The 25,534-nt window shown below is 34.5% G+C and overlaps 2 protein-coding genes across 3 annotated transcripts in view; both read right to left on the reverse strand.

The window, feature by feature from the left end:
• The window catches only part of LOC126778973 (methionine--tRNA ligase, cytoplasmic), a 28,377-nt gene extending 21,514 nt beyond the window's left edge, over window positions 1-6,863 (reverse strand). Inside the window, exons 1-4 of one of the 2 annotated variants that reach the window (XM_050502714.1) lie at window positions 6,643-6,863; window positions 5,744-5,855; window positions 5,237-5,390; window positions 4,606-4,749 (exon numbers count right to left, since the gene is read on the reverse strand). In XM_050502714.1, the coding sequence (XP_050358671.1) occupies window positions 4,606-4,749; window positions 5,237-5,390; window positions 5,744-5,855; window positions 6,643-6,745 (513 nt within the window). In that variant the 5' untranslated portion in view covers window positions 6,746-6,863. Of the gene's footprint in view, window positions 1-4,605; window positions 4,750-5,236; window positions 5,391-5,743; window positions 5,868-6,642 lie in introns of both variants that reach the window. The other variant, XM_050502713.1, reaches the window with a different exon arrangement.
• Window positions 6,864-7,488: 625 nt separating this feature from the next.
• Window positions 7,489-25,534, reverse strand: part of LOC126778976 (pyruvate dehydrogenase (acetyl-transferring) kinase, mitochondrial) — a 48,898-nt gene continuing 30,852 nt past the window's right edge. The window contains exons 2-9 of the mRNA XM_050502720.1: window positions 21,901-21,958; window positions 17,092-17,241; window positions 16,109-16,293; window positions 13,893-14,087; window positions 13,087-13,253; window positions 12,041-12,155; window positions 11,533-11,642; window positions 7,489-11,263 (exon numbers count right to left, since the gene is read on the reverse strand). Of these exons, the coding sequence (XP_050358677.1) occupies window positions 11,111-11,263; window positions 11,533-11,642; window positions 12,041-12,155; window positions 13,087-13,253; window positions 13,893-14,087; window positions 16,109-16,293; window positions 17,092-17,241; window positions 21,901-21,958 (1,133 nt within the window). The 3' untranslated portion in view covers window positions 7,489-11,110. The remainder of the gene's footprint in view (window positions 11,264-11,532; window positions 11,643-12,040; window positions 12,156-13,086; window positions 13,254-13,892; window positions 14,088-16,108; window positions 16,294-17,091; window positions 17,242-21,900; window positions 21,959-25,534) is intronic.

The raw sequence follows: 25,534 nt of genomic DNA on the forward strand, positions 1-25,534 counted from the left end.
TAAAGCAATATCATGTGATCTAAAGGAGTCTGATATACATCACTGTACTAGAGTTGCAAAATTGAACAACAGCGACAAAAGACCCAGATCTGTGATTGTAAAGCTATCCACACCACGAATGAGAGACACGATGCTAGCATGTGTCATCAATTACAATAAATCGCATCCTGACGATAAACTTAACACAAGTCACATAGGTATTGCAGCAGATAAGCAGCCAATATATGTTATGGAACACTTGTCACCGTCTATTAAGTCTTTACATGCAGCAGCTCGAATAAAATCTAAAGAAAAAAAATACAGATTTGTGTGGGTTAGACAGGGCAAGGTATTTATGAGAAAGACAGAACATTCAGAATGTATTTATGTAAAAAATCATACTGTTTTGAATAATATCCAGTAAATTGCTTTGCTCTCTAAACTCATAGATCATTTTAGTGTTTCATGTTATAAAATTCAACGGTCTTAATATATACTACCAGAACGTCCGAGGTCTCCGTACTAAAACTCATGACTTCATCTGCAATTTATCGTGTGCAAATTATGATGTTATTATATTAACAGAAACGTGGCTTAATAATAAAATAGAGAACCATGAAGTATTCGACAACCGTTATACAGTATACAGAAGAGATCGTGATAGTTTACTTTTACATTGTAAAAAAGATGGTGGTGGAGTTTTAGTGGCGGTCTCAAATAAACTGAAATCAATGCGACTCAGTTTTTGTGAAAGTCAGTGTGAAGATCTTTGGATAAATATTGAACGAGAAAATTGTCACGATGAGTGTAACTCAATTGCATTATGTGCAGTTTATTTGCCTCCTCCCGTCAGCCGTAATATGCTATCTAATTTTATCAATAATTTTAATAGTAGAATTGCAGAGAATAGACAAAATGTTATGCTCGTGGGTGATTTTAATTTAAGTAATATCAATTGGTTCGCTACTGATGATAATGTTATTTCTAATAGTTCCTTAGGAAATTTGCTAGTTGATTTTGCATCTCTCAATAATTTAGTTCAACATAATAACATTAGTAATAACAATAATAAAATATTAGACTTAATATTCAGTAATCATAATAACATAAAAATTAGTAAGTCTATTTTGCCAATAGTGCCTCCAGATCACCACCATCCTCCCTTAGATATATTAGTTTCTTATTCATCAAGAACTTCTTTAAAAAGTAATGTTATTGGTGATAAGAAGAACTATTTTAAAGCTGACTACGTAAGTATAATTTCAGAATTAAATAATATCAATTGGTTAAGCGAATTTTGTAATTGTAAGTCAATAAACCTAATGATCGATAAATTTTATAAAATTTTGAACAAATTGATCGAAAAATATGTACCAAAAAAGAAACAAAAAGGGAAACAATATCCTCCATGGTTCACTAAGGAAATGATAAATTTATATAAAGAGAAACAAGTTTTTTTAAATAAATACAAAATATATAAAAACCCACTTGATGAAATTTCATTACGTCTTTTGAGCAAACGTTGTGCAGATTTATCGAAAATTTGCTACAATAATTACATTAAGATTGTTGAAGAAAATATTAGTAGAAATCCTAAATATTTTTGGTCATACCTTAAGGGCAAACAAGATAATAGTACCGCACTCCCAGGCATAATGACTTACAAACAAAAAGTAATAAAATCGGGATCAGAAATTTGTAACGAATTTGCCTTGTATTTTGCTTCTGTTTACACACAATCTCAAAGTTCATATACATTACCATCTTATAATAATCAATGTAAACATGACTTTGGAGCGTTCACTAATTTTGTAATATCGCGAGGACAGATTTATCAATACTTAAAAAGACTTGATACAACTAAAGGGACAGGTTATGATAATATCCCTCCTATATTTATTTCTAAATGTGCATGGGTACTAAGTTTCCCTTTATATTTATTATACAACGAATCACTTCGCTCAGGTGTTTTTCCCGATAAGTGGAAAATAGCTAGGATCGTACCAGTATATAAGTCCAAGGGTAGTGAGTGCATTGAGAATTATAGACCGATTTCCATACTTTCCACTTTTGCCAAAGTATTTGAAGCAATAGTTTACCCATATCTAGAATGTCATGTAAAGCAAATGAATAATAATAACCAGCATGGCTTTATAAAGGGTCGATCTACAACATCAAATCTTGTTTCGTACAGTGAATTCATTGTGCCAGCTATTGATAACCACAAGCAAGTTGACGCAATTTATACCGATTTAACCAAGGCTTTCGACAAAGTTTCGCACGATATTTTACTCTTAAAACTAAGCAAGTACGGATTCAATGGTAATATGCTTGAGTGGTTCAAATCATATTTATAGAATAGACAACAATTTGTTGTCTTAAAAGGTTTTAGCTCGAGTCTATATAAAGCCTGCTCCGGGGTTCCTCAAGGGTCACACTTAGGACCTTGGCTCTTTAATATCTTCATTAATGATATTTGCGATACGGTACATTATAGTAGAGTATTTTTATTTGCGGACGATTTAAAATTAACGAAAGTAATAAACAACTTAGCTGACTCAGAGCTCTTACAGGCGGATATTAATGCTATATATAATTGGTGTAAAAATAATAAAATGGAATTAAACGTCAGTAAATGCAAGCATATAAAATTTACGCGGAAGCTCAATATAATCAAAACAATATATAGCATTGATAACATCAAGTTGGAGGAAGTTTTTGAAATAAGTGATTTGGGTGTCATTTTTGATGACAAGCTTACTTTTGTCCCGCACTTCAATAAAATAATTACGAAAAGTTCCAAAACGTTAGGATTTTTAATTAGAAATGGTAAACACTTCACGAATAACACGAAAAAAATAATCTATAACGCTTACGTGCGTAGTGTACTGGAGTACGGTAGTGTTGTGTGGAATCCTTGTTACAATGTACATCGTCTGCGTATAGAGAGAATACAGAAGCGATTTGTATATCATCTATCCAGAAACAAAAAAACCTCATACAATAAATCTAAAAAAAATTACAGCAATCTCTTGAAAGACTTTAATATGGATAGTCTCTCTGTACGCAGACAATTATTAGATCTCTCTTTCCTATTTAAGATAATTCGTAACGAGATCGACTGTACTTACTTACTTGAAAAGATATACTATCGTATTCCAAGGCGCAATGCTCGTAGTTTTCTGGGCACTTTTGATGTCAGAATATCAAAAACGAAATTAGGATGTAATGCACCAATGCCTAGATCATCACGGTTGTACAATGGTTTTTGTCAAGATCTAGATATTTTTAATGACTCTGCCATGATTTATCGTAAACGGGCGCTAGAATTGTTGAGAGATGCAAATAAATAATAAATAAATAATAAATAATGTTATCTTAATTTTATTTTGTATTAATTAGTATATTTTTAGTAATATTTTGTAACGTAAGCTTTGCATGAATTTAATGAATTATTTAATTTTAATTTGTACCTATATCAATTTCAAACTATTTGTGTTATTAATTTTAATTTTATTAAGTGCATGTTTATTTTTTTATGATCTTTAATTTGTATCAATTTGGACTTATTATTTTTTTTTTTTAATCTTTCTACTCATGTTGCTATAATTATGTGTTAATGTATTTTTAAAACAAATATTGTAATTGTTGTGGCTACTTTAAAAAGCTTCACATGTTAGCTATTTTCACTAAATTGTTTTACATTTGTCATTAAAACATGTAGTAGCTACTAGTGGTCCTTAAAATAAATAAAATAAAAATAAAAATGCATGTTAATTACAAGTGTACATAGCACTTCCAGATTCAATCTAATCATATTTAAATTAAAAGTAACAAAAAACCATCAGTAATTTTAAAAATGTCAAAATTAAATAATAAATAATGTCATTGTTATAATAAAAAATCAATCGGCGAAATCATAATTAAAAATTATTAAAAGTATTAATAAAAACTAATCATGCATTTTATAATAATTAAGTAATTTATTTCTAAAGATTGAGGGAGAGTCACAAAAAATGTCAATGCCAGGTATAGATTTAAGGTTATTGTTATATTTATGACACAATCGTACTAAGGGAGCTTGTTTACCAATACGAGACTTTACGCAAGATTAGATTTTTAGACGAGACGCAAATTTAGATTGCTGGTAGAAACATAGCCATCGGACATAGGGCTCTTCCATGACTGTTTCAGTAGGTACTTAATAATAATTTGTATATGAGAACTAGCCAAGTCAGACCTTAGGCTTCAATATATTATCCTAAGTCATAAGAAGAAATGATATTTTAAGCTGTTATAAAATATTTTATGTTGTTATAAATAAATTTCAGGTCTGACCATTGAACTTGGCAACCATTTAGATCTCACTTCTTTCGTCGTTGAAGTCAACAACCAAGGCATATATCATAATATTGAACTTGGCTCTTATTTCACATTTATGTTTTTGATGGGATTGTTTTTCATAATATAGCAAATCTATTAGCATTGCATGGAATATGATATGTACATCTAAAGTTTATTTACCTTTACTTCTTCTGCTATTGGAATAGACAAAAGGCATATGAACATTACTAAAATCTATCGAAATTGTCTTGGTACATTTTCCCATGAAATATATTTATTTACCTGAATAGCTTTAGCTGATCCTAGCTCATCGGCCCATTTCATAATGTTGGGGCATTCCGCTAAATATTGCTTTTGAAGATCCTTGTTATAGCATAATGGATACAGGGTGCTCCATACTGTTATATCGGCGACCGAGAGTTTATCCTGAAAATTGAATTGAAAATTTATTTATAATTTTTACAATAAATTTATTTTAAAATACTAATGTTTTAATATTTCTCAATTTATTTAGTTATACATATTTCACTGCCTCGTAGGTTCAGCCGCTTATAAGGCTGTGTAACATGAGGTCCTGAGATCAAATACCAAGTGCGGCCAATAAAAAGTTATTGGGTTTTTTGTTGAGATATTTTCAGGAACGGGTATAAAAACGATAGTAACGTTGTTACTACGTAAAGCCATTGTTCTTGCGCTGTGAGTACCACAGTACAGTACCAGTGTATTACGAGAGTGCACTTATTTTTATGCACTCACTTGTGCACTATAGTATGTCCTGCACAGTTGAAACAACTCTCTTACAGACCTTCACTACCTTTCTCTAGAAATGAACTATTTACTCCAAAAGTTTTTCTCAAACTGGAGTGATAGATCCTGAGATAACATTAAAAAGTAAAATATTAAAATGACTTACCCCAATAATATATTTATGTGTCTTTAAAAGTCCATCAACTATCAAGAGTAGTGAGTTCAGTGCTTGCTTGAGGTCACACGGGACAGACTTGCTCATCAACACCGCTGCTGTTGTTGGCTGTAAGCGTGTTGCTTCCCATTCTTGCATCTGTTGACTGCAGAACATTTTATGTTTACCGATAAATGAATAAGGATTATAAATATGATAAAAAATAAAGTTTCCAGAATATCTTATAGAATCTACATTCGAACCGGTGGTAGGGATACATTAAACCTAGTAAAATGATTCATGAAATGAATTGAATGAAAAATAGTTGAGTAATGATTATACCTTGAAAATGTAAACAAGAAATGTTGAACAACAAAAATCACTGAATTTTCTCCTTAGGTCTGATGTATTTTTATTGGTATATTTTTCAAAATCAATGAGCAAGTATAATGCTTTAAAATTTTTTTTTTTTTTTATTTAATTGTTGTTCTTGAGAAAAACACAAACATAAAAACTCACCATTGTCCATTTTCAGAAAGATCTAAAATTGGAAATAAATATTGTGCTGCAGCATTACTGCTGAAGAAACTGAGCTGGCCATCCACCTCCAGCACTGGCAGCGCCTTCGGCCCTGCGGACACGTCTGCCGTGCAGACTAGTGCTTAGTACTGACACCCGGTTAGTTGCATATATATTTTTATATACCCTAATCCAACAACAAGAGGAGTAAAGACAGATAAATAACTGACATCGAATTGACACGATATAATTGGTCGACATCTTGAATAATCTTTGATTCATAATAGATTTGCTTCCATTGCAATAGGCTATAGATATTTTATAATTAATTTTATAATTAGATATATAAATACTAAGCAAGAATCATGTATGAGGAAATAAATATTTTAAATTATGTCAGAAATTCCTACTTATAAACATTGCTTAGTTGCTGTTTAGTTAAACACTGATTTATATATTTACTCTAAGAAGTAAAAGTATTGTTTAATTAATCACCCGATAAATAATGTTTTTAAGTAAGGCCTATAAAGTGTATACTAATAATAAAATAGAATTTCATGCAGGACTTATAAATTTTATTGTACAATATACTTTTTTTGGTTAAAAAGCATAAAAAGTAAAAATCAAGCTGTTGTTTATTCAAAACTACTGACATATATTGCTACATTAACATCATAAAGCAAATAATTCCAAGGATATAGGAAAACCCCGTAAATATATGAAATTCCAGAATTTTAATGGGTAGAAATAAAACATTGATGTATTAATATAATTCTAGATACTACGATAAAATTAACTTTAATTAATAACAGAAAAATAAGAAAATCATAACATGTGTTCTTTACAGAATATAATAATTTATTTTTCTTTTTATTTGTAAAAACTTTAAATAATACTACCTTCAATTCTTGCTTTCTGTAGTTCTATCTTTTTGCCGGCCAAATTAGCCGCTATTAGCAACTTTAATGTTGCGGTATTATTATCGTTCGTATAAATCTTCATTATTGCTTAATTTTATTGTTTATGTGGTACAAAAGCTTAAGTTGCGTGAGACATAACCTAATAGCTAATTCTTATTAGAGCTGGCACCTTACAATTTACATTAAGATTACACGATGACACTGACAAGTCACAACTAACGTGAGTTGTCACTTGTCAGTGACATTACTTAAGAATTATTGCTAGCTCGATAAATGTATTATTTATATAAAGCATAATTTAAATTTAAATGATAGACATCGTGCTTATTTAACTGCGACAATATGGAAAAATCTTAAGCCATAGCAGATATAATTAATATTTCTATAGAAACGCCTCTGGTCATAGTCCATAAAAATTAACAATTTTGTTTTTATTAAGAGGATTCAAGTATGATTTTATTCTATTGAAAAAAATGGGACGGCAGAAAATTGTTCGAGTGACTATTAATACGTCCTTATCGACATCATCAGGCATTGGTCATCCGCCGTTCGACATAGTCCGCTCCCCAGATGCGCAATCTCCCAATCCTTCGCCTGCCACAACTTTGGTGACGTCATCGGTCCAAAGGGCACCAATTTGATTGTTATAATTTACTTTATTAAAATATATATTTATTGTAATATTATCCGACAAGATTATTTCAGTAAAAAAACATTTTTTTTAAGTTGAACTTTAACCATTTATATGTATACCGTCGTCTTAGACGTCTTATCGTAATGTCCATTTAGGTCGGATGTTAGGGATTTGAAATAAACAAATAATAATCATATTTCATCAAATTTTATTCATAAAAATTAAACATTTCATTTCTAAATCATTTCTACCCTTATTTAAATTACATAAAAATTTTGGAATAACGCTTACAACTAAAAGTAAAAGAAAATGCAGTGAGTTCAGAAAACATCAAATACTAACCGGCAAGCTAATTGTCAAACAAACGCGACCAAGTATTCTGTATCTGTAAGAACTAATTCCAAACTCAACTTTGAACGTAAGTTGGCTGAACGTATTACGACATTGGACTAAAAAAAATAGTCCAACTGCTCCATTTATCTGTTACTAATTTTTACGGCACTGCGCACAATACTGTTCAGCCAACAATAATTCTGCCAATGTCAATAGTACTTGTTAATGTACCCAACTTTTGTCAAACGTGATCAGCAGCAAGTACCATTGGTCAGTGTTGCGACGAACACTGACTCATAATTAATAGTATAAGTTTTTTGGTTTTTAATATTAGGTTAGGTATGGGTACTTATTTTATTTTCTGGCACATATTATATTTAATTATGATTAGTACATCTAGATGAAGCTGCTACTATTTAAACATATTTCTATTTGTGAGGCTCGTTGTGTATAGAGATGCACTATTGATCAAATGTATGTGTACTATAATATGAGCATTAAAACCGATTATTTCTTTAAATTTTATTAATATAATTTTCCTCAACTATTACAGTACAATACAATAAGATATAAGTTTTGGATGCTTAAAACAGTGCAACTTCATTTTTACATAAAGTATTTTGCACAAATCAACTTGTTAGGACGTACATGGGACGTACAAGCTTTATATTGAAAGTATACATAAGTCAGAATAGCGTTTCTTGGTACTGTTGGACAATTAACTTGCGGTATTTCATTTAGTAAGATGTCAAAATTTAATGAGTGATATTTTGTGCCAGTTTAAAAATTGTACTTCGATTCTAATACAAACAATAAAAAAATATGTAACTATTTATGTATTATATTATTCATTCCAAATAACTATTACTCAACTAATCCCAATGATATTGGGAAATTTTGATCCGTACAAAGATTCATTTATAATAACTTTTTAAGTGATTTTAATTTTATATCTAAAACTAACATCGTGCTTACATAATATTTTAAGTAAAATATTATGTAAAAAATAAATATTATTTCTAAAACAATCTAATTGTTATTTTTTTTTACTTTCTAACATTGATTCAAATAGTTATAATATTTTTATCTACGATATTTTGACACTTACATTTAATTCTATAAAATTATAATCTGTCCTCAATTTTTTTTAAAAACAATTCAATTATTAATGTGAAAGCTGCTGATATTTGTTTATTAATTTTCGACGATTCGACAACAATTCAAAAATTGATTAACGTCTCGTTACTCGCAACGCAAAATCAATCGATTGCTTTATAATAACGATAATTAAATATAACGTGCATAAATTGTCAAAAATTATCGTCATCTTTGCTAAGTTTCATTTTACGTAAATGAATTGTTGATAAAAAAAATTACATTTTCCATACACAATTAGTTATTCTTACATCTATGATATATTTTGCTAATACTAATGTTGTTAATTACTAGAGTTTACAGCGTTTTCTCGTTAATCACATCATTCTTAAGCGAATTTTCTAGTAACACCAGAGCTATGATATCAACCTTATTTCCATTACCACAGAGATTAATTCTATAGAAATATATTTAACTGATTATCATTTGAAAATATATTCGTAATCATAAAGAGAAGCCATCGCTATTGCGTGATATGCAAAGCCAATGTACACTTGAATATTCATACATTAATTTAATTATTATAATTAATTTAATTAAATCTTTACTTAATTATTATTATTATTTTCTGTAAGAAAAAATAATCATAAAGAGCACACATAGTGCTCTAAATTAATACACACTTTAGACAGTAAATACACAGTTCTTAATCTAATTCATTTAAAAATTTTAGGCGATACTATCACAAGTTTTTTATCAATTTTTAATAAATTAATTTAAACAAAAACCGCATGAATAAATTATTTATTTATTATAATATATAAGACGTTCACATATCTGATTATAATTTGCCAATGGCTATGAATTGGCTAATTTTTATTGTAATAATTATGACAAGTGTTAAAGAATTGGATTACTTCAAGCGTCATTGGCTATGATTCATATACCGTTACTATATTCAAGAAGAACATTTTGTTTTGCATACGTATAGTAATATTGTTTACGAGGCGTAACTCAAATGCGTCCCTAAAAAAGGGTTAACCAATTAAAAACTCAAAAATCTATCCATAGCAATTACCCAATTGAAATCTTATACATGATTTTTTTTTTTTTTGATTTACCCCCGTTATTACGCCCCCAACCCTACAAGGCAGTAGGGAGCTGCAATCTTGGATAGGCCTAGGGCTACTAGTTTATTCAGTTACTGATTCGCAAAAACGATTCGGTTGACACAGCAACCGATCAAAGAGTAATGGTGTTACTGAATCTCGCAAGCAAAGTATTTAAAATTGAGTATCACATGAATTAAATATATACAAAATAAAATGTATACTTTTATTTACATTATTAAATGATAGTATTTGAATTTTGTTTTTTTTTTTTTAAATCATAAAGGCTTATACGATTTGAAATGCTGATCAATTATAGATTTAACCCACATATACTCACTGTTATATATTGCTTATTAAACACCATAAAGTAAGTTTGTCATAGTAAATTAGTTTTCGGTTCAACGATTGTCATCATCGGATGGTTTTGTCTATGGATTATAAACAAGTAGGCAGATAAGGGTCAATACTGAACGCTCATTGGTCGTCTATTACGTCATCGACAATTGACCAATGAGCGATTAGATGAATGTATTACTTTAGGTTAGTGACTCTTACTATGATAAAGGACCTAAGTTTGATTACATAATGTATTACGTTGTGCTTGCATTTGTAGAGTATTTTAAAATATATAAAATCTCTCACTTAATAGATCTTAATATAATTAAAAAAATAAGTTACGTAACTTATATTTTAGAAATATTTGATTGGTCAAATATTTTTTTTATTTTTATGCCTCTTTCGCATGTGTTATATTAAAGTGGGCTTTGACGTATACTTGTGTTATTTGATTATAGTAACCTATTTCATAAATAATGTTAACGTACAAGCCAAATCACAAATCTCCCTCTTACTGTGACCAATCAATGTGTGAAAGAGACCTGACATATTTTTTAGTTTTGATGTTGTTGATATGGTCTACTTGGCCAGAAGACATTGGCAATGTGAGCGGTTTATACCGGGATTGTTTATACAATGCCTTACAGTGTCAACAGACACACGAGACATCACACCTCGGATCCATTCCCCAGGATGCTGTCCCTTGTGCCTGTAATTACACTGCCAATCCGTTTTATGCCTAACCACTGTGATTGGTCGATCATTATATTACGTCTTACCTCTTCTATTACGTCACCAGTTTAGTTTAAAATATTTCTTGTCTCTTTCACACATTTAATATACTACACTAATTAAAAATCACTCATTTATACTTCACTTTTAAATTTTACATCACAACACAATATATATATACAGTCTGTCTCCCTCGTTATGTTCCCTACGCCTTGTGGGAAAGGGACGGCTTATCCCTCCGACACGTCTGCGTGGGAACGGGCGCCGACCAATCAGCGGGCGCGGGAGTCGTGCGGTAGAACTTCGAGGAAGTCCTGTTGAATATCGGTAGTAGTTCGTTTGCTTCGTTCGATAGAGCCTGAAATTAAATTGAAAAACCACTGTTTACAAAGTATTCTTCTAAAAAACTATCAAAGTATTCTTTATTTTTCAAATAATATTTAGTAAAAACCTTACAATGTGTAATTAATTACATTTATTACTTAAATAAATTATGAGCGCTGTTAAAGTTTAATTAATAAATAAATGTAAATGAAATATAATAAAATTTAATAATAAATGTATGTAAAATATGCATCAAAATGCTGGTCCTTCGAGCCGGACTATAATATAGAAAGTTCAACTGACCTTCAAATATATAACTGCATCTGTGCCGAACCCTTCACACGACATGAGGACCAAGTCACCGTGGAAATATCTGGCGTATAATCTAGATATGGGTAGTCCGTAACCATAACCTGCAATCAATCAATAATCTTCATTAAAGTAACAAGAACAACCTGCAAATGTCCCACAGCTGGGCTAAGGCTCCTTTGAGGAGAAGGTTTAAAGCTAATTTTACCACGCTGATCCAATGCGATTCGGTGGATGCACAAATGGCAGATTTTCATCATGACACATGCATGTTTTCTCACGATGTTTTCCTTCACCGCCGAGCACGAGATGAATTATAAACACAAATTAAGCATATATAATTTCAGTGGCGCTTCAGGAAATCCAATTAATATTTTCTTTTGTATTATTAAAATTGTTGAATTGTTTATCTAATAACAATTAATAAAAAATATCTAGAACATCATATTAAAAGACAATATCGCTGTCCTTGTCTAACGGTAAAGTGTGAAGGAACACTCACCAGCTAACGGCACGGTGTGGGAGTCCGACTTAGATGGCTGCGGAGCCGTGCTGTACATATACTTAAAGAGCAGGTCGGAGACACTGCGCGGTATACCGCCGCCTTTATCTGACATCTGGAAATGGGCAATGTTGTACTACACGGACGACGGAACACTCAACTTCTGTTCATTACAAGAACGGTGTCAGCTTTGAAAACTTTTTTGCAAACATTTGGCGTCTGTATTGATATGGATCCCGTGCACAGTAATATTATTTTAAAAACGCAACCCTCGGCTCCAGTCCGTTTCTATAAACAAGGATGACTTTTTTCTGGACCATTTTAATGTTATGATCTTTATACAGGCGCGTTTAAGTGGTTACCCCCTTATCAATTATTCTCCTACCAATCATCAATATGTATATATAAACCAGTGTTATATACAGAAAACATAACACCTTACATACCATAGTTGGCCATTGACGCTTGACGATTGAAGTGGATTATATTCCGCACACTACCAGTGTATATGGGCGAAAGTGACCATTTACCACGAGGTAACCAATTTGCTCGTGCTTTCATAAAATTCTCGTTAAAAAATGCCATTCCATTCGCAGATAGAGGAATATCGTATTTAAATTTTTGGCTTATATATTGATGGTAGTTCATTCAAAAATTACATAATTTTCCAACGATGCAAGACACTAATACTATTATCACTTAAGTTTTTCGCCGGTTTTTCTTGTACATTCCGAAGCATTTTTAAGCGGACGAGCAATAGGGCCACCTGATGGTATGCGATCACCACCGCCCATAGACATTGGCATTGTAAGAAATATTATCTATCCCTTACATCTCCAATGCGTCACCAACCTTGGGAACTAAGATGTTATATCCCTTGTGTCCGTAATGAAAAAACACTGGTACTGCTGTTTTGCGGTAGAATAACTGATGAGTAGGTAGGTATACATACATACATTTTATGGTAGCTTTACATTTATCCTTTAAAAACACAGACTCAAATTTACTTTAAGTGGATTATTTTGATGGAAAAATGAAAGACCGACCTTGACGGAGACGTCCTCCCTGCCCCGGACAAGGTTGACCTGTATGGGGGGCGGGCAGTTCTCGTGGGTCTCCATGACAGCACGCATCGCGTTCTTGAACAGCTCGAACAGCATGTGGTAGAGATGGGACGGCACGTACACTATCGGCATCGGACGGTCGATTGGCACTGAAAGTTGGTGATTTAAGATACAATGTGAAAACGACTTCGAAGACTTGTCAACAGATAGAATATATTATAGTGCAGACATACTTACAGGCACAAGGGACATAACATCTTAGTTCCCAAGGTTGGTGGCGCATTGGTGATGTAAGCGATGGTTAACATTTCTTACAATGCAAGTGTCTATGGGCGTTGGTGACCGCTTACCATCAGGTGGTCCATATGCTCGTCCGTCTTCCTATTCTATAAAAAAATACTGACTCAGTGCACTCACTATCGTCTCAGAGACAGATCGGACGTATGGCAGTCGGATCTCTGTGCTTTCCGAAGCATGGCAAACACTGCCAACTATTACAAGGGTGTAGAACCTTATTACAATCGAAGAACGTGCAAAGATAAAAAAACATCGGATGTTCAATTTCAAGCGATTATTTAATAGCTTCGCAAAACAACTTCGCCGACATTCGACAAGATTTTCACAGATTCATTTTGCCAGAGTTGTTTATTTATCTATACTCTTTTGCGGTCGAGACAGGCCAAAACCTAAGAACCTAAAAAATCCCCAGCAAACTTTCACGCAATTCACTCGATGCACTGATCATCCCAAAACAACTAAGACGGTGACGTCACAAAGGCGGCACTCACTTCCGTCCTCCAGCAGCTCGAGCTCGGGCGAGGCGAGGTAGTAGCGGTCGCAGAGGAAGCGCGCGTTCTCGTAGGCGTCGCGCACCACGGCCGCCACGTCGCAGGCGGGGTCGATGGACCCGACGTGCCGCCCGCCGTTGCCCATCCCGTTCACGGACGCCTGCCGCGCGCCCAGCTGCTCGCCGAACAGCAGCGCTGGACACAGTGCGGTGTTGTGCTATACATACTCAGATACCGGACTTTGCGTTGCGCTGGCGTTTGGCTGCTATTTCGCCTTCAGGGTGGGTTCGTGTATACGGGCTGTTACTTTAAGTACTATGATCAGATTTTTTCAAAAATTTAATTAGCTAATAATTAAACAGAGATGAGACAAGCGCCGTGATCGCCCAGTGGTCAGAAGACGAGACACTTAACCAATGATTCCGAGTTCAAGCAAGCGCCACTTAATTCTGCTTTGCTCGCCACTAATGTGCTTGTTTTGTGTTTAAAATTCATCCCGTGCTCGATAGTAAAGGAAAACATCGTGAGGCAGCCTACGTGTGGCGGATAAAAACTACCTCGTGTATCCACCAACCCGCATTCGAGCAGCGTGACAGAGAAAGCTTCTCAAAAGAAAACGAGACCTTAGTCCAGCAGTGGGACAAGTATATTACTTTACATTTTTTATAATAAAGCGTATTGTCAGAATTGCGAACATTTTACTTTTATAAACATCAATATTATATATAAGTCTAAATTATACATTTAAAATGAGCGATACTGAGACAGCGTAGCTAATTACATAAGATTATTATGTACTAAACATTCTCTGAAACGCGCTGCGTATTCTGGTATAAGCTTAATATATTTGAATGTAGTTGATTTCAGTTAGAATTTAAAAAAAAAACCCTCATTTATTAGTATATATTAAAGCTTATTTTTGTTTGACTTTTGACTGCCTCGTTGGTCTAGTGGCTTGGTTCAATTCCCAGGTCGGGCCAATAAAAAGTTATTGGGTTTTCTGTCAGAAAATTCTCAGTAGCAGCCTGGAGTCTGAAAGTTGAAAGTGTGTACACTCCCGTGCCTCGGAAAGCACGTGTAGCCGTTGGTTCGGCGCTTGAAATCTTTCCGGTCGCGTCAGACTGCCGTCCCATCGGATTATGAGAGTTAGGGAATAGAGAGTGCACCTGTGTTTGTGCGCACACACTTGTGCACTATAAGATCTCCCGCGTAGTTGGCTAATCTCTCTTGAGATTGGCCGCCGTGGCCGAAATCGGTCTGGAGGACATTATTATTATTTGTTTGGATTTTACGCGTTACGAGTCGTATCGAATTATTGTTTACAAAAACATGAAGAGAGGCATTGGAACACATTCCAGTTATTTATTAAGTAGTAAATAATGAATACGAGTAAATTTAACTTACATAACAAAACATGTCTGATAGTTAATATCAATTTTATAACAAAAACAATAGTTTTATCTTTGAAAAACGTGATCTCACTGTCAGTATTATATCTGTTTATTGCATAGTATATAAGATTATGAGACGTAAATAATAAATATTATTAAATTATATAAATAACGGTTACTTTACAATAGATACATATAGTTTCGACAGGCCGGTTGTCGTGGTTGGTAAATACGTGCCGTACGTCGAAGGTTGTGGATTCGATTCGCACCCAGGACAGACATTTGTGTGCATGAACACGTCTGTTTGTCCTGAGTCTGAGTGTAATTATCTGTATAAGTATGTATTTACAAAAGAAAAAAGTATATGTAATATATCAGTTGTCTGGTTTCCTTAGCACAAGCTCTGCTCAATTTGGGATCAGATGGCCGTGTGTAAAAAATGTCCCAGGATATTATTATTATTATAGTTACAGTTTTTTTTTTTTTTTTGGTATATAAATATAAAATATTGTTTAGAACGGGTAAGTAAGAGAAGTCCCTGTCATAAAAACCCGGGGTTTGAACAGGGCCGGTTTATTCATCAGGCAGTATAGGCCCCGAGCTGATGCAATTTAAAATTCCATGATTATTCAATGGTTAGAGCCAAATAATCGAAAATGGTGACGTCATTCCTTCCTAATATAAAAAAGTAAAAACTTTTGTTCAATTTATGTTAGAAAAGGATAATGCCGAGATGTTTATTACCTAGGGACCCCCGAGATGGTTAATCAAGCCCTGCCTTATGACCAACGTGACATTCAATTAATATAATATATAGCTCCTCACTGTGCTGATTGATAAGCATCCTGATGGATATCCTGCTCATGTAGAATCTGTCCAAGAAGTACTGGATGGAGTTCTCGATGCCCGGTTCCACCTCGTGTGACTCCTTCAGCTCGAGGACACCCTGCGCCATCGTTTGAACGACGTCCGCGTGACGATTTCGTATTAAGACGAGACGCTCGCAAAACCTGAGGCAGATTTTATTTGAATTTTAACTTTATGGTAAAGCTCTTAGCACCGTCTGGGTAGACACCGACACATATTCTACCACCACAAGAAATATTCGTAGGGTAACAGGCCTATGGGACATAACATATTAATTCCAAAAATTGGTGGCGCATTGTCGATGTAAGGAATGGTCAATATTGCCTACAGCGCTAATCTTGGTGGTTGGTAAAATTGGTGGGCGGTTTAGACCATTTACCATCAGGTGATCCATTCCCTGTCTCCAAATATATTATCAATAAAAATAAATCTTCATTTACATTAAAATTATGTATTATATAAAGTTTAAGATCATTTCTTCCTTCGACGTCAGCACCATTGGTTCACGAGTAGAGCACGGTGTACCGAGATATAGCGGATCCGTGTAACGAACCTCGCGGCATATATGTACATATATATAGATTTACACTTTCATACATCGGAATCAGTAACTTTCTTTCAGTTATTTTATTTCGCAAAAAAATACACCAAAAGTTACATTACGCCCGAAGCATTAATGATGAGCTGAAGATAACAGTGGCAATCCACTGGCTCCAGAGAGCACTGGACTGGATTGACACGAAATTTATGTCGCGTGGGGAAAGCTGCTATCATCGACAATTAAGAGCAAGACCAAATTATTACTTAACATAGGATAGTGACCTTTCTTTGATTCGATTTCTTAATTAGAACCTGTTTTGGTTATGAACTTCTTATGGTCCATCGTCTTTCATTTCAATAATCTCAAGAATATCTACTTCTTGCACAAAAATAATACTTACTGGGAAAGCACAGGCGGTTCTGGTTCCTTCTTCTCAAATTCAATGATCTCCTCGAACGACCTCTCGTACCACTGGTTGACGAGGCCCACGGAAGGCATGCGCAGCAAGTTCTCCGGGAGTAATGCTATCTCTTTCATAATATTCGCTAACCTGAAACAATAAATAAAATATATAAGAATCTTGCAATTATTTATCGTTTCGATGTTTTGACACGTTTAGTCCCACTGCTGGTCAAACTGCAATCACTGGCAATGGACCACAAACCGGCTCACTTCAATCAAATACTGATAAATTGATGGTTTGTGATAGAATTATACGAGACGGTGGTCCTCCCCGCGCCAGGAACGCCCCCCCCCCCACGTGTATACGACAATTATAAACACAAGTTCATATTTATTACATGAATATATAATTATGCACTTATTTTCTGTTAAACTATAATATTTAATTTAAAAATATTGAAGTAACAACTCATCAATAAACTATTATATTTGATACGAATACACAAAGGTATATAAAACGCACTTACCATTAACACAATAAAAATTAAAAATTGATTCTTTATATCGGTTAAAGTGTCGTGTAATCGAATATATTACGTTACTTCAATCAATAATATATATTTATGAATACATGTTGTATATACAACTAGTATAGAATAAATAAATATGTATTATAATATTTATGATAGAAACAGCCTGTGAATGTCCCACTGCTGGGCTAAGTCTCTAAGTCTCCTCTCCTTTTTGAGGTGAGAGTTTGGAGCTTATTCCACCACGCTGTTCCAACGCGGGCTGGCGGAATACACATGTGACAGAATTTCAGTGAAATTAGACACATGCAAGTTTCCTCACGGTGTTTTCCTTCACCGTCGAGCACGAGATGAATTATAAACACAAATTAAGCACAGTGCTTGCCCGTGCTTGAACCCACGATCATCGGTTAAGATTCACGCGTTCTAACCACTGGGCATTTCGGCTATGTAATATTAAACGCAATCATCGCAGAATTCATTTATCTAATGACGCGGACGTTGTTAATTGGAATTTAAAATGTCGGTGTTAATATTCTGTGATTAATGTTCGATAATAATGTGTACCACACACGTTAGTACCAAGGTTATGATTATATTTAGACCAGCTACGAACTGTTATTACTCAGAATTTATTGTGTTGATTCCAGCCTAAATTATTTCAATACCAGTTCTCGTCCGCTTCGCTCGTGCATACTGGGAGGAGAGAAGTTATTAGATAAAACGTCTATGTCCTGCCATGGGGTTCTCGTTCCATAATAAATTTCATCATAATCGATGCAATGGTTTAGTCGTGAAAACGTAACAGATAGACACGAGTTACTTCCGCATTTACGATATTAGTATTGAAGTATTGATAGTAAGATGGTTGTTCCAAACCTCAAATATATGTTAAATAATTATCAAATATGTCGTATGACTGAACAAACGACTATATACATAGATGATAAAAAATCTTGTAAGTAATATTAGTTGATTTTCAATGAAATTATTATTGTGTTTAATTGACTATGTAAATTGGTGGAAAAGTGTACTTTTCGGTAGAATCTACATACCGAAAAGATGGTAGCTTTACATTAAATTTCATCTTGTAAACGACGATATCAAAATGCTTGTAACAACTGCTTATAAGTTGATCTGCTGCAGCTCCATCTAGTGACGGATAACAACAAAGTGGGCGGCTTAAAAACCTCCATAAAAAGCATATACATGTGATCGGTCAAACGAATATATATACGAATATACATTTATCTCTAGATATATAAAGATCAATTTTAATATATAAGATAAAAAATATGTACATTAATTTTCTTAACGTTTGCACGTCTGGAAAGTTCGACTTCACACTTAATGTGCGCTGTGACGTCACGTTTCCATCTTTTTGTCGCAATGGGATCAATGACACCAGCTTTTAGTACGTTTTATTTTCATAGCACGTGTCCTTGTGACGTCGTTCAATGTTAATAACATTTATCAATGTCATTCATGATACAGTTAACACGCGGCGATCCGACAGACGTACTGCGAGGCGTCGTCGGATGAACGAATTTGTCGGACTATGGAATACGACCAGCGAAGGAGATACTCGTAGTATCTTGTAATACGACACATTACATAGCTAATATCGCGAACAACTTTTTACTGGTGGTAGAGCTTTGTGCAAGCTCGTCTGGGTAGGTACCACCCACTCATCAGATATTCTACCGCAAAACAGCAGTACTTGTTATTGTTGTGTTCCGATTTGAAGGTTGGGTGAGCCAGTGTAATTACAGGCACAAGGGACATAAAATCTTAGTTCCCAAGGTTGGTGGCGCATTGGCTATGTAAGCGATGGTTGACATTTCTTACAATGCCAATGTCTAAGGGCGTTTGGTGACCACTTACCATCAGATGGCCCATATGCTCGTCCGCCTTCCTATTCTATAAAAAAAGAACAAATCACAACATTTTCATCACACAAAGAACCCCATTTAAGCATATGTTGAAGAAGATTTGCTACAATTAATGTGCTCCTTATGTACTGTTGTGGCCACGTCGGATTATATGACGGATTAGACATTTCTATTTCTTGCTACGATAATCTAATCGGCACATACGTATATCATCTCATTGAGAAGCTTTAGAGCTAACACCACGACGCTACTTCAATGGCGGTTGGTATTAATGTGTCATAATACTGACATAAATAATACTTAAATGTATGTCTGATTGAAACACATACATTCAAGTTGCCTTGTGATGTTTTCATTTACCGCCGAACACGAGATGAATTACACACACAAATATATTGTGCATTGCCTGTCTATATAATGAACAATTGCACACCAAAATTTGAAAATATAAAATTTAAAAACATCGGATGAGTATAATGGGTCACCTGCCTTACTTGTCATTACTTTGTATACGCACTACATTTATTCATTTTTTATGTTTTCTTTTTACTAGACTACCCTACTTCACGTCACAAACTACTCGTACTTGCTCGCTCTGTACCGATATTATTATGGTATTATTCGGTTATTGTAACATTCATTGTTTCACTGTGTACGCCTATTCGATTTAAACAATTTTTTATTCTTATTGTTCTGTAATTTTCTCTGTAAGTGATTTGAATGTAAATTTGAGAAAATAAATGTCTTTAACCGTAAATACATGTCTTTTACTGGTGGTAGAGCTTTGTGCAAGCTCGTCTGGGTAGGTAACACCCACTCATCAGATATTCTACCGCAAAACAGCAGTACTTGTTATTGTTGTGTTCCGGTTTGAAGGGTGAGTGAGCCAGTGTAATTACAGGCACAAGGGATATAACATCTTAGTTCCCAAGGTTGGTGGCGCATTGGTGATGTAAGCGATGGTTAACATTTCTTACAAGGCCAATGTCTAAGGGTTTGGTGACCACTTACCATCAGGTGGCCCATATGCTCGTCCGCCTTCCTATTCTATAAAAATAAATAAAAAATAAAGAACATGAAAACACTAGATCGGGTCTGAACCCGGAACCGCGGTTTAAGTTCCACTTGTAAACACTTGACCGTTTCAGCTGAATAACACTCAATTTTACTACCACACTCGAACGTGAAGCGGCGTGGTGTTGCTCTATTATAGCTATAAAATAAAAATAGCTATTTTTTATGACACGACTATCGCAACTATCTATTGTTCATGGGATGATGAAACGCGTGTTAGGGGTAGGGGCTCAGGTATTGGGGGAACAAAAGTAGCCTAGTGTCCTTCCTTAGGGTTCAAGCTTGCTTCATATCAAATTCAATCAAAATCAGTTCAATGATATCCGTGAAGGCAGGCAGGTGACAGACAGACAGAGTTACTTTCGCATTTATAATATAGACGCACAAAATTTCAACTAAATAAAAAGTGCGACGCGTTACATAACATAAGAAGTTTATCAGATCATAAGCAGTTGTAAAAACCGGATATGTTTACATGTTTTCACGATATTACTGAGTATTCACGTACCTGGTGGGAGGGCTTTGTGCAGGCCCGTCTGGGTGGGTACCACTCACACATCAGATAATCTGCCGCTAAGCAGCAATACTTGGTATTGTTGTGTTCCGGTTTGAAATGTGAATAAGGCAGTGTAACTACAGGCACAAGGGACATAACATCTTAGTTCCCAAAGTTGGTATCACATTTGCTATGTAAGAAACGGTTATTATTTGTTATATCTATGGGCGGTGGTGACCACTTACCATCAGATGTCCCATATGCTCGTACGTCTGCCTATAACATAAAAAAAACACACACATACATACACCCTTCACACGCGTTGAGAACGAGGTATACACTCTTTAGACGATGTAATCAATCTTATTTATATACATAATAATATTAGACCCTATGTCCTCCCGAGGGCGCCATATTGAATTCAGTGTGACGTCACGTAGCCTATAACCAACGGACAGTCAAGATGCTTCCAAGAACGATAGACTGTTTTCATACGTGAGAACAGATGGCCATACGTTAATAGCCTGACGTATCATAACCCTCCTTTTGGCTTGGCTTAGTCGAGTCGATTTTTATAAACTGTTATATTCTAATTACACGAGTGTGTAATAATAATTGTATTTATTGCTTTAGTTATCTAGCTGACTGCCAGATCCTAGATCTAGTGGCTAGACATAAGAATATATAAAATAGGGAACGGATGACGATTACGCTTCGATTCGATTGCGATGAAGTGACAATTTGTTAGAAGAATTGGTCTCCTGATACTCCAGTCGCATTGCTCCCTCCCTAAAGTAAGCTGAAAGTTAACTAACCTTACTGGCAGCTCCTTCCTCAGGAATAGAAACGATTTCCTCTCGCAAGCGTTCAACCCTGGAAAGAAGAGAAAAACACGATTAATGATATCGTTAATAGCAGATACGGATAGATAGATACAGTGCAAGAGATCAAATCAAATTAACGCACTTCCATTATTAATTGTTAAATTGGAAACTACCACTAGTACTCCAACTTGAGAGGAACCGGCGGAATAAATTCAATTTTTTAAGTTAATGAATGAATTATGAAACATATGATGATTTAAGGAAATTAATTATTGAATCATCGTTTTATAAGATTTGTTAATTCATTTATAGCATGTTGTCGTTTGTAACGTTGCTCAGTACCAGTGCGGATTAAGTACTGGGCTAATTATATCATATATGATAAAAAAATACTTTTATAAAGAATATATTGTTTAAGATTTTAAGTACAGTACTAAAGCTTTAACCCCACTTTTCGTTCAGAAAAATATAAAACAAAACAAAACATAAATATATCCAAACTTTTTAAAAATTACAAAATGTAAAGAAACGATTTACCGTTGATTCTAAAACAATTTTATTAATGTACATAAATGTATCTTGTATATAGGATAGTAATATCGTTAAAATGTTTACATAAAGAGCCACGAGCAGGAACAATTACCGAGCATGTTGACGGACGTCAAGTAATGTAACACCGCGGTCAGTCAGGTGTCTTGATCTTGATATCAAGGTATCCAGTGACAAGATCACCACAATGACGTCAACGAGTGACCAGGTTATTGTATTCGTTTTAATTACTTTGTTTGTCTAATAGTATAGGTAGATGGTGTATATATGATATAACAAAGTTGCTCAAGTCCATCCTTGGGGTTCAATCTTGCTTCATACAAAATGTTATCAAATTCGGTTTAGTAGTTTAGCCGTGAAAGCGTAACATACAGACAGAGTTTCTTTAGCATATACAATATTAGTAAAGATGCAAATATGTTGAATGTTGGTATATCTGGCATTGTAACGTTGGCAGATAGATGTAATTTTTCTTTAAGAAGGTTAAGGTTAATACTTCTTATAACTTAACTTCGTGTAACTTATATCGTTCGACCGATTGCCGTAACATTTGTTATACATAAGCGAGATGTATATCTGATTTAGCGAATAATATATAGACTGGGTTATAAACATCGCGAAAGTTCAAAGTGTAAAACCGCCTTCAATTTAGATAATCGCTTATCACACCGCAACACTTCTTCACGGGCCACGCTTCGCCTCCCCGATTATTCGATTTACTACACAGCTGCCAATAAGACTGTTTTCCGAATCGACGGTTCGGAAAATATCTGAAAACGTTTCGATAAACGCTAAATTGACAATAAACCTTCGGATATTTCAAGGATGTTTGTTTTTGTTTTATTATATAAAATCCGTAGGGGACGAATAGGTCACGTGATAGCAAGTGATCGCCACCGCCCATAGACATCGGCGCTCTAAGAAATATTCGCCAATACGCCATCGACTTTGGAAACTAAGACATTAAGTCTTCACGCTTCAAACCGGAACACAATACTATGTATCGTATATATTTAGTGGTAGAATATCTGATGAGTGGGTGGTACCTACCTAGGCTTCCACAAAGCCCTACCACCAAGTCTACTAAGTGTCCTTCGTATGTAGCAAAAACAAAATTTAGCAAGACACAAGAATTAACATAAAATTGTGATGCTGTTTGGAAATAAAATAATGCGAAATACCAAAGTACCGTAACCGTAACAGCCTGTGAATGTCCCACTGCTGGGTTAAAGGCCTCCTCTCCTCTTTTTGAGGAGAAGGTTTGGAGATTATTCCACCACGCTGCTCCAATGCGGGTTGGTAGAATTCACATGTGGCAGAATTTCAGTGAAATTAGACACATGCAGGTTTCCTCACGATGTTTTCCTTCACCGTAAAGCACGAGATGAATTATAATCACAAATTAAGCACATGAAAATTCAGTGGTGCTTGCCCGGGTTTGAACCCACGATCATCGGTTAAAATTCACGCGTTCTTACCACTGGGCCATCTCGGCTTTTTAATATAAAAATATCAAAGTACCAATCTCCAAAAAAAAGGAAAAAACCACCAGAGACAAAAATGACTTTTTTATGTTTACAAGCGGTGTTTACCTATAAGAGTGTGGTACTCAATGTATGTAAAGTATTTTTTTTATTCTATTTAGTCATTACTTTATATGCTTGCCGTGGTCTCCTATAATTGAAGAAGCATGCATATTTCAAAACATTATTCCACGATTTAATGTACTTGTAGGGTGCATACTTTGTTGGAGATAAACAAATAAATAATAAGTTGTTACGATATTTTAAGTGATTTTTATAAATAACTAACAAAACGTCTGACAACCGGACAAAACAATTAAAAAGGTTAAATAAATTAATCGCAATGAAACGTCAGACGTCCGAAATAACGGCAACGCCTGACGAATTGTCTGTTCATTAATAGTACGAACGTACGACGGACTTCGGACTCTTATTTATAAACAAGTTCGTCCTTGACTGTTGATGCGTTCTCAATTACCGTTTCGTTTTTTTAGTGTGGACTTTCCTCTACATATTTGTATCACTCCGCCTAGACCGGTTGTTATTGATCGCGTGTATTGGTTTCTGAACCCGTTTAAGTTTAAAATTCAAATCGCAATTCATTCATAATATATTAATTGTATTGGGTACATTTATATTGTATTCAAAATTAAACGACTATAAGTTACTAGCGATTTACCAGCGGTTTTTTTTTTTTATAGAATAGGAAGGCGGACGAGCATATGGGCCACCTGATGGGAAGTGGTCACCAAACGCCCTTAGACATTGGCATTGTAAGAAATGTCAACCATCGCTTATACAGCCAACGCGCCACCAACCTTGGGAACTAAGATTTTATGTTCCTTGTGCCTGTAATTACACTGGCTCACTCACCCTTCAAACAGGAACACAACAATAACAAGTTTTAAGGTTTTTTAAGGTTTCGCTCGCTGAATAATTTACAATTGCTAAATATGAATTTCTTTAAAACTGAAGGATTTCCATACAAACTTTCAACCAGTGTATCACTATCTTAGGGGGTGAATTAAAAAAAAACCTTCTTTAAAGGTGTGTAAAATGAATCCGTATGCAAATTTTCATGGTGCCACAGTAGTTTGGGCTGTGCGTTTATATGTCAGTCAATTAGACATTCATTTATATGTATGTATATCGATAAAGTTGACGGTGAGAAATGAATCAATCAAATACAGTCCCGAGATTGATTCATTCAATTCCTAACCGTTTCCGGTCACGGCAGCCATGCTCAACCAAGACAGAATGCGCTGGAGGTATATAATGGCTTGTAAATACAAGTACACTTTTTATATCATTCTCATAATTCGTATGGACCACAATACGACACAACCTGATAAGAGAGTAGAAATTAGAGACATATATATACGACAAATGCTTTGTTGTTCTCCATTGATACTCATCTTGCAATGGCTTGGCTGGAACGCTTGGCTTGGTTTGACTTTTAATAACTTCGATAGTGAAATTGCTCAGTTTGATTAAATGCCTCACGGTCATTATCATCTCGAATTAATTAATAAACACGCTCATAATCCGTTTTG

This window comes from Nymphalis io, chromosome 28 (assembly GCF_905147045.1).
Source record: "Nymphalis io chromosome 28, ilAglIoxx1.1, whole genome shotgun sequence".
NCBI lineage: Eukaryota > Metazoa > Arthropoda > Insecta > Lepidoptera > Nymphalidae > Nymphalis > Nymphalis io.